At 38.1% G+C, this 12,198-nt stretch overlaps 1 protein-coding gene across 1 annotated transcript in view; it reads left to right on the top strand.

Moving 5' to 3' along the window:
• THADA (THADA armadillo repeat containing) overlaps positions 1-12,198 on the top strand; it is a 160,666-nt gene that overhangs the window by 70,386 nt on the left and 78,082 nt on the right. The window contains exon 29 of the mRNA XM_039386956.1: positions 114-282. Within this exon, the coding sequence (XP_039242890.1) occupies positions 114-282 (169 nt within the window). The remainder of the gene's footprint in view (positions 1-113; positions 283-12,198) is intronic.

Below are 12,198 nucleotides of genomic sequence, written 5' to 3'. Positions count from 1 at the left end.
TGGATATGTGAGAAATATGTTTCAGTTTTCATTGCATTACCCTTTGTTTTGTTTTAGCCACCACAGTGGATTGCAGCTGGATGACAAAAATTAGGTATTTCTCTTTATTCTAGATGTGGGCACTCTCCTGTGTACCGTTGCCGTGAGATGTCGGGTCAGGCCCTTGTTCCATTTGTTATGGTAAATGAAGTACCACAAACAGTGCTGTCCTTGCTGGAGGGGCTTCCAAACTCTACCAGTCATTGCATACGACAGAACAGCATTCATGGAACGCTACTGCAAGTAAGTTTTTGAGGGCTGTTTTTTGTTTTTTTTTCATTGGAGTTTGTTTTTTGTTTTTTTACTGTAGGGGTTTTGTTGAATTTTTTTTGATCATACCTGACAGCCAAATAACACAATGAGTTGTGCTTAACGTTCACACATTGTCAAAACATATATGAAGACTGATTCTGATTTGATTCTGTCAGATGATAAATGTGGAATGCACATTTCTGCTGTCATTAGAAGGCAGTAAGCTGTAAATAGTAACATTTCATATAATGTTTCATCTTTAGAGATTAAAGTGCTTAGGAGCAAATATCTTTATCTGAATATATTTACAGAGATGTCTGCGTGACTTGCCCAAAATGACTGGGCAAAACTGAACTCCAAGCACCAACACCATTGTGTATATTTTGAGACTTGCTCCTTACCCATGTATTTATTTATTACTTCATCTGCTTTTCCTGCTGCACCAACAGCTTCCTGTCAGTTTGCTGCATAAGTTGTGTTAAGCTTTACCCTGTCGTCTTCTGGAAACATTCTGGAGAATAGCTCACTTATCAGAAGTTTCTTCATTCCCCTTATATCATTCCCTTGGTTTATAGCAGTCAGTTCACTGTGTTTGATTTTTGAGCTATTGTGGTAATAAGTTACTCATTTTTATTGCCTGTTTTTCATGAGCAACCCTCCAACAAAGCCACATTGTACACGGTCAGCTCTGTTGGTCTGCCTTAGTTGGCAAGCTTTCTAGGTATGTGTTCCCACTGTAAGCTGTGTGGTGGGGTGTGTGTGGTTGTTTTGATTAGTGTTTTAATGATATCTTTTCCAGCATATTATTTCCTTTTAAAACCATGACCTTTCAGGAAGCTGGGGATGGGGAAATGAGTGAAGTCGCGCTAGAGCTGTTAATGTCAACTTTACCTGTAAATGGTTTCAGGCAATTGAATTTGGATTTGGATTGGTTACAGTGGAGGTTGTTGCAGGGTGTGGGATGATCTCCCGCTCTGAAAAGCAGTCCATGCACCTGATACATGCAAGTGCTTAAACCTGTGAGCTGCTGCATCTGCGTGGGGCGGGGGACAGTGCCATCATCAAATTACCCGTGCAGCCCTGCTGTGTCACAGCTCAGGAGTTAGGAAGAGGGGGTTATTCCAACAGTGAGAATTAAATGCATTCTTAGTCCAAAATGATTATAAGCCCCATCATGGGGCATGGACTGGCTATAGTGTATAAAGCTATTGCCTCCTTTTTGGTGACCTGGGGGAAAAAAAACAAACCCAAAATGATAATAATGATGGGCTGGATATCAAAGAGCCCAAAGGATGATCTAGTTTTTAATATCCAGTATTGCTAAAATGATCTAATGTGTAGGTGTAGGGAGTTTTCTATACCTGTGAGGTAGGAGATATTCTCAGGGCTTGAACCTGATTTTTCATGAGTTTTGAGCAGCTACTAGAAACTACTTACTGCAATTGGTACTGCACCAGGAGAGACCAGTGCTGTCAGAGTATGATATTCTTCCAAAAATGTCAGTTGTACCATAACAGTTCACCCGTTTGGTTTCTCACATTTGTCTTGGGCTTTGACTTTACAGCTTCTGAATCAAGGAAGTTCAAAATCTTTATTTAATGCTTAATTTAATTTAGTGTATGACTGAAATGCTGAACTATCTGTGGCTAGTTTAACATAACAAAATGTCCAGAAGAAATACTGTAGGGTGATAAAGATGTGCAAAAAACAGAGGCAAGGTGGTGATCTTTGTTATACCTGTAAAACACTAATGCCAGGTAGATAAACATGTAGTTAGCATGCACCTCCTGTAAATAGTACCGAAAGTACTGTGACTTTCAGGGGTTGTTGCATGCATGGTTTCAGTTTCCTTTTTATCAGTGTTAAGTTGGGACTTGCAGAACTGCTGCTAAGGCTCATTAAAGTGTAGAAAATAATGTTACGGGACTATTTGTTAAAACACTGTTTCTGGGAAGACTTACTTGAAGAGACAGTGATCTGGCAATGTTCAAAACTGTTTGCACTGCATTTCCATGACACAATAGAGAATTTATCATCCTCCTTGATATAAAACCAAAACAAAAATCCCTACTAAAAAGAGCAAGTCTATACAAAACTCAATAAAATTCAGATTTTTCCAGCAATACAAAGCCAATATCTTACAAAAATGGAATTCAGTAATTTCATTTCTTCAGTCACATTACAAGCTACTAAGTTCATTGCTTGAGTTTTTTGTTTCAGTGTTCATATGCTGTCAGTTCTTTAACAAGAATTATTCAGAATTAAACCTTATGTGGCAGTGCCAAATGCAATGAATCTTGAAGGTATATTTCAGTTATGTTTCGGAGTTATGCAATCATTTTATGCATCTGTTGCAAGACAAGTGTTAATTTACAGAGAGATCATTCAAAAAGAGTCCAGCATGGAGTGCCTGTCCAAACATGGCCTGCTTTTCAAAATGCTGAGATGACTAGAGTGATTTTTTTTATTTTTTACACTGAATGCAAATGTGTTGTGTTTAACTTCAGACCTCTGCATTATGTGAAAACATGGCTTTTTGTCCCCAGGGTGATTACTGTGGCTAAGTTTAAATACGAATACGAATGTGCATGAGGATAAAATAATCCTATGCTTTACAGGTTTTATAGAATAATTCTTTCAAGAATTATCTAGGAGGAATGCTACTGTTCTGTAACTCTTTGGGAACTGATGATATTCTGCAAGAAGCAGTTCTGCATCCTAAGTAAATGCACTGATTTGAATAAGACAAAGAAAATCTTTTCTATGTTTAGTGTTTCCTTTATGACTGCAGTGTCTACTTTGCTCTGTAATCCAAAATGGCAGGGGGGAAGGGAATCAAGTTTTTAATCCACAAGAAAATGCAGAAGTCTTGTACTAACCTTCTAGAATGATGAAACATTTCTGGCTTGTTTTGTTTTAAGATCTAGGTTTTTTAGCTGATCAGCTGAAAGAAAGAGCTCATCCAGAGCTTTACGCAGAGACTTCCCTAAGTGTATCAGAATTTATGACTAGGGATGCTTTTATGTTTGTGTATCTTTTTGACTTTTGGCAGTTGCCAAGGAACTTAAAGTATTTGGGAAGATGGTGAGGTTTACTTATGAGAGATCAAATGTTCTTTTGACATTCTGCCTCTTTAGGATTGGAATTCTTCCACTATGTGTTCTGTCTGTCCAGAATAATTGAGAAGTTCATAATGAACCCACAGTTAATTCAGAAATGTTTTATTCAATAATCTGTGCTTGTGATTAGTAATTGCCATATACGAGTTTGACTTAAAGTGTTTTTAAGTCATGCAGGTAAGGACATGGTCTGTTTTTTCTTGTCATGTCTGTGTTTTTTGTAGAAATGTCTAGTCTCTTAACTGGGTAAAGCTCAAGATTCACTTAAATACAGAATTCTGAGAGATCAGATGAAAATGAACCCTAAGTAGAAAAAGGAATTATAGAAAGCTAGTAACTCTAGAAAGAAACTAACTCCAGAAATGGAAAGCAACCTAATATGGAATGGATAAAAAGTCTAATAACACATCAGAGTGGACAAATTAATTCTTTACTGAATGCAAAGTAAGAAGAAACATACTGAAGCAAGAGCATGCAGAGAGGAAATTGGGAAGGCCAGGGCAAAAATTGGCCGTGTCTTAAAGAGATTTCTACAGCAATACTTAGTATTGGAAAGTGGAAAGTACTGCTAGCTGATTCGTGAAAGGTATGCTTTTCTTCATTAATTCGCTAACACAGTCATATAGTGGAAACTACTTTCTAACGTTAAGGATGCATTAATGTTCAGCACTTAGAAATAGTGGATCTGCCATCATGTATATAAGATTTTGCCTGGGCCTGAAAGTTGGACAGATAATCACTTGAGATTCCTGCCAGTCTTCCTCTATTTTTTGATGCTCTGAATGATCGGGGTGTCTTCATGAAGCTATACAGAATCTTTATTTCCGTCAGTGTGGACCTGATTAATTCTTGTTTGCATAGATTTGTGGGCATAACGTTCACAGATTTTATTGTTGTAGATGGTCTTGTCTAAACAATGAAATTTTGATGTAAATTTAGTTTTTAAGATTGTTATTGCAAATCAGCACTTAAATATTATAAACGTGAATTTACTTGGATTGGAAATAACTGATTGAAACTTTGAACAGTTTCTAGATACAATTTTGATAACTATGTTCTGTACACTTACACTTTACATGGAACAGAGTCCAAGAAGGCTTCTGGGCATGCTAGGGAAAGAAAGCTTGAGCCTGTGTTATTCCTAACCATGGGTTTTACTAATATAGACTGAGATGAAGATTAATCTCCAGGGCTTTGGTTTCCCTGACTGCATCTCCGCATGCTTGGACTGTGTCCCTCTTTTCCTCACAGGTTATGTGTCCCTCCCTCCACCTTCTGTATACTCCCTTTCTATGTTTCAGTTTGTCCAGGAGCATCTTGTTCATCCATTCAGGCCCCCTGGGGTATTTGCCTGACTTCTGGCTTGTTGTTATGGACTGCACTTGAGCTTTCTTGGACCCCATCCCTCCAGGGCGTTATCCCACATGACTCTAACAAGCAGATCCAGTCAGTGGTCAAAATCTGCTCTCATGAAGTCTAGGGTTGTCATTTTGATTTTTGCCCTGCTCTTCTCAGCATCCTGAACTCCATCATCTATGGTCACTGCAGCCAAGACTGCCTTTTACCTTCACATCCTCAGTCAATCATTCTTTGTCTGTGAGTATGAGGTCCAGCAGAGCACTTGTTGTTGTTTCCTCGATTGCTTTTGTCAGGAAGTTGTTGTCAGTACTCTCTAGGAAGCCCTGGGGTTGCTTACACTGTACTGTGTTGCTTGTACATCAGATACTAGAGGGGCTGAAGTCCTCTATGAGGACCAGGCCCTGAAAACACAAGGCTGTTTCTAGCTGTCTGTAGGAGTCCTCATCTATTTGTTCTGCCCAGCTTGGCAGCTTATAGCAGACCCCCACTGCAGTGTCACCTATACTGATCTGCTATTCAGTCCTTACCCATAGGCTCCCAGCTGGCTCATCCTCTATCCCCGGGAAAAGCTCTGTGCATTCCAGCTTTCTGTCACAGAGAGGTCAATTCCCACCTTCTCATCTTCCCGGCCTGTCCTTCCTAAAGAACTTGTATCCCTTCATTGCATTACACCAAACATATCAGCTGTTGTATTTTGTCTCCATGGTCCCAACAAGATCACAACCTTGCATCTGCACACAAACCTCTTAATTTCTCTAATTCTATAACCTCCTCCTTTGAGTGCTTTGAAACGAAGAAGAGTTACAGGGACTCTGAGATGATTTGTCCAGAAAACGAGGCAGCACCTTCAATTCATCTGGTGGTGGATTATTTATGATGATCAAAACGCTCCCAAATGCGTGAACTTTCAGATTGGTTTGCCAAGGAAGGCAGATGTTAAACTTCAGCTTTTGTTTTTATCTTGTGAGAATCAGTTAACATGATTGATGCTGGATTTCAAAGGCTGTGTGATGTGCATAGATTGAGAATCCAGTTGTTTTTGGAGCAGTAGAATAGCAGCAGTGTGAGTGGAGCTTTCAGTCACAGTTCTGCACTCATTAGTTTCAAGAAATCTTTTTCACATTTGTATACTGGAAAAATCTGTGCTCTGAGAACAAATATACCCTTACATACTGTTCATATCAAGAACAATTCATTGGACAGCTGCCATTAATCATGGAGCAGATGTAATTACTGTTAATGTTTATTTGTTTTTCAAATGAATGAATCTACACATAAATTGACTCATTATCTTGTATGTTATCAGTTTGATCTTCTTCACATTCACTTTGGCAAGCCTACAGTTATGTATTTATAGAACACAGGGGATTAGGTCAATGGAAGTTATTAAAAGAGGCATTGTGTTTTCATGTAACTTGTCTGTGCCTTGTTCTGAGATGTTGAAGGTGCTAACCTACTTTCTAGAGGTCTTGTGTGGATTTATAACTACATGCTAACAGTGTCTATTTTAAGATTTGGATACAAACCATTACAAAAAATTTTGCTTCTCTTATCTGTCCATTCTATTTGGAGAGCTTTTTGCATTCCTGTTGGGGTCTTTTGGGCACAGATTAGGAGGAAGAAGGATTCAGTGACTTCTCCCTCAGCATTTGCTTCTTACATATGGAGGGAACTACATGACTTTACTTAAGTGTGCCTCTATTTGCTTCCTCCATCAGGAGGTGGATTGCACTGTCCAAATTTAAGCTTTTCATAGAAGTTCCTAGCTGCACATATCACTGAGGAACAATTCCTGTCTGGAAGCTGCTTTGTTTGTGACAAGCATTTACATTTTTGGTGGTACTTTGTACAAGCAATTGAACAACTGCGTAGAATAAAATTAAGAAACCCTCTGCTGGTCTGTCATGTCCTTGCAAGTGGATCCTTCCTGTTGAGACTGGGTTTGGTTGCTACTGTAACTCAAAGTCACAGAAATTCTGCTTGGTCTGTTCTGGTTCCTGGGAGGATTTCTCTCTATTCCCCCTCTTCTTATCTGAGGCCTGGCTGGTAGCTTATGTTCTCCTCACTGCCGTCTTCCCACTTACTACTATTACCTTGTCACTCCTACTGATTTATCCCAAGATTTGTTCCCTGAGCATATGCCAGTGTTTTTCATTGCAAGAGAAAAACTGTATCTCGTTCTCTTCGAGAATCTGTTCTTAAAGACATACAAAATATAGCTGGCAAGAAACAGATGAAACAGCGAATTTGTTATGCTTTCCTGCAGGGTTAAAACTTCGTGAATATAAAAATGGAAATTCATTTATTCAATGTTTTGAGTATCATCAGTCAGCAGTCAGTTGCTCTTCACAAATTGTTATGCTTAATATTCAATTTTTCTCCACACTGAATTCCCCCCAAAATTCTGTAGTTTCAATTAGCTAAATTGGTATTACAGCATTAGGCTAATTCAAAGAAGTGTGTGTGGGGGGGGAATTAGTTTTGGGATTTTTTGGAGGGGTTTGTTAGTTTGTTTTTTTATGTTCACTAATTCAAGCAAATCTGTTTGGCACGTGAATGCAAAGTCTTATGCAAGGAATTTTGGTTTGAGGTTTTGAACCTTTTTTTGTTTTGCATTTGAAACAAGCAGCACTGTTGTATCTCTCTCAGATATAAAGAACAGATTGAGTCACATCGACTTAGTCAGTTGCATGTGACAGAAATTAGACTTAATAGGAGATAGAGGACTTCATAACTCTTTACATTATTTAACATTAATTTTAAAGATTAAACTTCCTGCTGACTTCAGTGGGACAAGAAATTGGCAGTTACTTTTCAGGGAATCTCAGCCTTCTATGGAATTAGACCCATCTTTCTTAAAATACTTGAAAATGAAAGAACTTAGAATCCTTGTGTTAAGAAAAAAAATTGATTAAAAAGCCTGCATGGTTGCATGTTGGGTTTTTCTGTACAGGGCTTTTATCATAGAATGGTTTGGGTTGTAAGGGACATTAAAAACCATCTGCCTCCAACCCTCTGCCATGGGCAGGGACACTTTCTACTAGACCAGATTGCTCAGAACCTGATCCAGACTGACTTTGAACACTATGAAAGTTACATACTGTTTGTATTTTTTTTCTTTGTGGAGTTCATTGAATGCATCAAAATTGGTGCAATGGTAGAAATTTAAATTATCTATATCAACTCTTTGGACATGCTGATGTTTTAAATCTTAATGGAGAGCTGGAAGAAGTGATTTAAAGATGGAAGAAGTGATTTAAAGGGTGGTTGGAGACTTGATTAAAACAGGAAGAAAACCAGGACAAGAACATAACCTCAGAATAGCCATACTGGGTCGTGTAAAGATTTGTCTGAGTCAGTGTGCTGCTTCCAGCAAGGACTAATAGCATAAGCCAAGGAAAAAGAGTAGGACAGACCAAGTAGCTGGAGGGACATCTGCATGTGCTGTCTTAGGTTACTGTACTCTTAAGCCAAAAATGTATGGATGTGGCTATGTTGAAGATAAAAATTAAGTACGTGGTTGTACGATGAAAAGAAACAGTTTATGATGAAAACATCAATATGTTAGTTTAATTATCTGGCAGAGTTGTATTAAGATAGGTTGTTGTTCATGAAAGTTATGAAAGTAGAGCCTGCTTAATGAATGTGGATGTCTCTTTCCTTCCGTTTGAAAGGAGGAGGATTTTAAGCTTTAAGTTGCTCCAAAGCAAGGTCAAGTTTTAGGTATTTGAGATTATGATCACTCCCATGTTTTATGAGTTTAATATTTGGACCCTTACTCCGAGGACTAAAGGCAGTTTCAATAATTTGAAAATAAAGCAGAGAAGAATGATGCATGAAGAAGAGCGAGCAAGCAGTCACTGGACCTTCCTTATTACAAGACTGAATAGGTAATAAAACCCCACAGACTCTAGTGACTGGGGTGTGAGAATACAGCAACAGGAGACAAATTAGTCAAATACATTTTGAAGGTCATTCTTGGATGCTGGTCCATGTAGCTGGGTGAAAGAGAGAAGTATACTATTCATTAGTTTGACCTAAAAATCCTTAATGTGAATTGCCAGCAGGGTTTTCAGTGGCCATATTTTTTTCTTGTTTTGTTTTGAAGACAAAGGCTCTCTAGAGTTTGGGAGAATGAATGGGGAAGTAGTGTATTGTTTACTTGGCTTTATTCAGTAGCACAGAAACATTGACTATGGTGAATTACATTTTATTTGTCTTGGCAGAAAAGTCTGAAGTGTAGCAGTTCAATGTTGGCTTATAAAAACTTAATATAGTAAACAAATGTTGCATTATCTACAGATCAAAGAAATAAACCTTCTAAAATGAAATGTTTTCCATTGAAACTTCCTTTCAGCTGTTTCTTCTCTAAGCTCAGTTTTTAGTGTTCAAGATAAGCCTTACTTTTAAGATTAGTACAAAGAGAAAAGAAATATTGATGTCAGGTTGAAAACATTCACTTATATGTAGCTGGCAACAACAGAACAGTCGTCTCATTTCTTTGTGTTGTAAATTCATATTAACTGTTACATAAGGGTGCACTGATACAAGGAAGCAGTAAGTATTCGAGGACAAGATTTATATTTATGAATGCAACTGAGTTCCAAGAATGGGAGGAGGCAGTCTCTGAAAGAAAATAATTGATAAGATTTTGCCAGAGGTTGTCCTTCAGCTGTTTTTTTTTAATTAAAAAAAAGGACCAAGAAAAAACATGTAGTACTGCTCATTGGTCAGGTCTGCTAGTTGTACATTGCTTTGAAGTTGCTTTAACTTTAATTAGTAATGCTCCCAAATATTCTCTCTTGACTTCCTAAGACATGTCACCAGTTTTCAAAAGGACATAGATTTAGACAGCTCTTACAACTCTATTAGGTCTTTTCATTCTGTTTCTGCATCATTCTGAGTTTCTTCCTGCAACAACTAAGGATATGCAGAGACGCTGTTGTTATAAACCTTAGGCTGATATCTTTGAAGTAAAACATGGTTTTAATACAGAATGAGCAACATTCATCAGTAAAACAAGGTGCTGCTATTTTAAATTGAGAGGTAGCTATAATGATGACTACTGTGATCTGTGCCAGGGAGAGCATGACAGTTGCCCCCTCTGTACAGTGAGATGGGTGTCTTGTTGGATGCACTGCTTCCCTCTCTCCTGCACCCTAGATTTTGACACTTGTTGATGTGAGTATGGCAAGTAGTTGCTTTGCAAATGTTTTGGCCTCCCTGTGCACCTAGTTCCACTCCTTAATGTATAAAAGCTTCTGCAACCCACTAGCAGAGATTTTGGGGTGCCTGTGTGTGCGGCCATTTGAGGTATCTTGCCTGGTGTTCGGTTACAGCCACAAAGCATCACTAGTGGTCATCTTGCTTCTCTAGTTATATCTTGGATAAAAGTGCAGTGACTAAAAACACTGTATATAAATGTGGTTATATAAAACAATTTTTATTCAGTGTTAGGATTAAACTAAGGATAAATCCTCCTTCTAGGTATGGTTTTCACAATGGGTAAGTTATTTTGTTCTTAGATGATGGAGATGTTAGAAACAAATACTGTTGGCACAGTATTTTACTTCTTATTACTTAAATCTTCCTGAAGGGGGTTGAACTATTCTAGGCACTGGCTGGCTAACTTGATTTAGACCTCCCAGAACAGCAATTGAACTTGTCTGAAGTCTGAATTTTTAAGTGTTCAATTCTGTGCATATTTCTTGCACCTGTTTTGTATTATGAATCTATAAGTATCCCTCATGATTAGTCAGGAAGGCGATCCTATCACTCTGTCACAGGCAGAGGATGTTTTTACAGTTGAGAAGGGAAAAGTTGGAACTTGTAAAGTGTACTTGAAGATATAATATTCTCCTAGGTGGTGCAGTGGATTAATTTAGTACTTCATGGTGCTCATTTTTCATCTCCAAAAACATGTTTTCGATCCCATCCGCATAGGATTTTTTCCCTTTATTTTTGATCTAGGAACCATGTCCTTAAAAACTTTCAGAGCCAGAAAAGAGATAATCCTGAATACACTTCCTGGATATACTTTAAAAATACCCTTGCATGATAAGTTCTGACTGCTTGAGGATATATGAAAAATACTTATGAAAAGTGAGGGCTTTTTACTATGCTCTGTGTTTTCAGAATGGGGGAAGGTGACTGCTATGGTCTCTGGAAGCTTTCTCAGCTTGTTTGCCAAAGAGAAGAATATCCTCCATAAAAGGAGAAGAAAGCTCATTTAAAAGAGTGCTGGATGGGAGAACTGAATGAAGAGGGACCAGTGGTTTTAAGCGGGTAACTACTCAGTAAAAACTTAGCAATGTTGAAGGCCAGAATGCAAGAATCTCAAATAGTGGAACAAAAAATTGAAAGGAATAGAGGAGGGAAAACCCAGAAATCTAAGAAAATGAAACAAAATAAATTAAAACAAGAATAAGACATTTCTTCAGTGTGTGCACATCAATTTCAGAGTGTTCACAAATCAAATTTTTTGAAGTAACGTAGTGTACTTTTTCCGTCTTCAAACAAGATTAATGCATGTTAGCTGCTTTACCTTTTTTTTTTCATGTTTATGTGTCACAGGCATTTCTTGCAGTACTACTGTTTTTTCTTGGCTTTATTAATTTAATTATTTTAGAATATTGGCATTTCTGAAGTAGTTATTGTTGTGGTGCTAAAATTTTCTACAAACATTTTTTTCCACATGGCTGTTTCACTTAAAGCATGTTTTTTTAATCATGTTCTAAATGACTGAATCTGAACTATGTCATACTCTGGAAATGTGTTTCTCTGATTTTGTTCCTCCAGTGCTGTTTATTCAAAGGCCAGAAAAGAATGGGAATTAGATATTCAGGCTGAGGAAGGATTGTGCATAAATTTAACTGACATAAAGAAACTACATGGGACAGAAAGTTTGTGGGTGCAGGACTAACAAGAAGATTCTGTGTTATACTCGTATCTAGTGGTGGAGGGTTTATTTGGAGTAGTAGGAATAGTGCCTTGCTGTAAGGATCTGTCTATGTGTTTTGCTTTTAGGTCAGGGGTGATGTGGGGAGCAATGTGCTATTGAAAGAAAACTTGTTTTCCACTGTCTAGTACACCATGCACCCAGTTCTGGGGGATGGCTGCTAAAACACTCAACGAACGATGTGGATTCTGAGTTGTGGGTCTTCAAAAAATGTGGCTTCCAGTGGAGCTGCAGGCAGCTCTTGAACTTGAAGTACCGTGCAGAGTCTTCATGAGGTCCTGGAAACAACCTAGGTGTGGTCTAACTGCAGAAGAGGGCAAGGGGGATGTTGACAGGGTGATATGGATGCTTTTAAATTTATCACTTCTAAATTCAGGATCCCTCCTTTTGTCTGCTCCCTCCTTCATAAAAGATGCCAGTTGTCTTTGGTTCATCAGAGTCTCCTTGATGTTTGGGAGTGTGGAAATCTCC

The sequence above is a fragment of the Pipra filicauda genome, unplaced genomic scaffold (assembly GCF_003945595.2).
Source record: "Pipra filicauda isolate LSUMZ 115617 unplaced genomic scaffold, ASM394559v2 scaffold51_size4534324_pilon, whole genome shotgun sequence".
NCBI classification, from domain to species: Eukaryota; Metazoa; Chordata; class Aves; order Passeriformes; family Pipridae; genus Pipra; species Pipra filicauda.
This window is presented reverse-complemented; position numbering and strand designations above follow the sequence as displayed.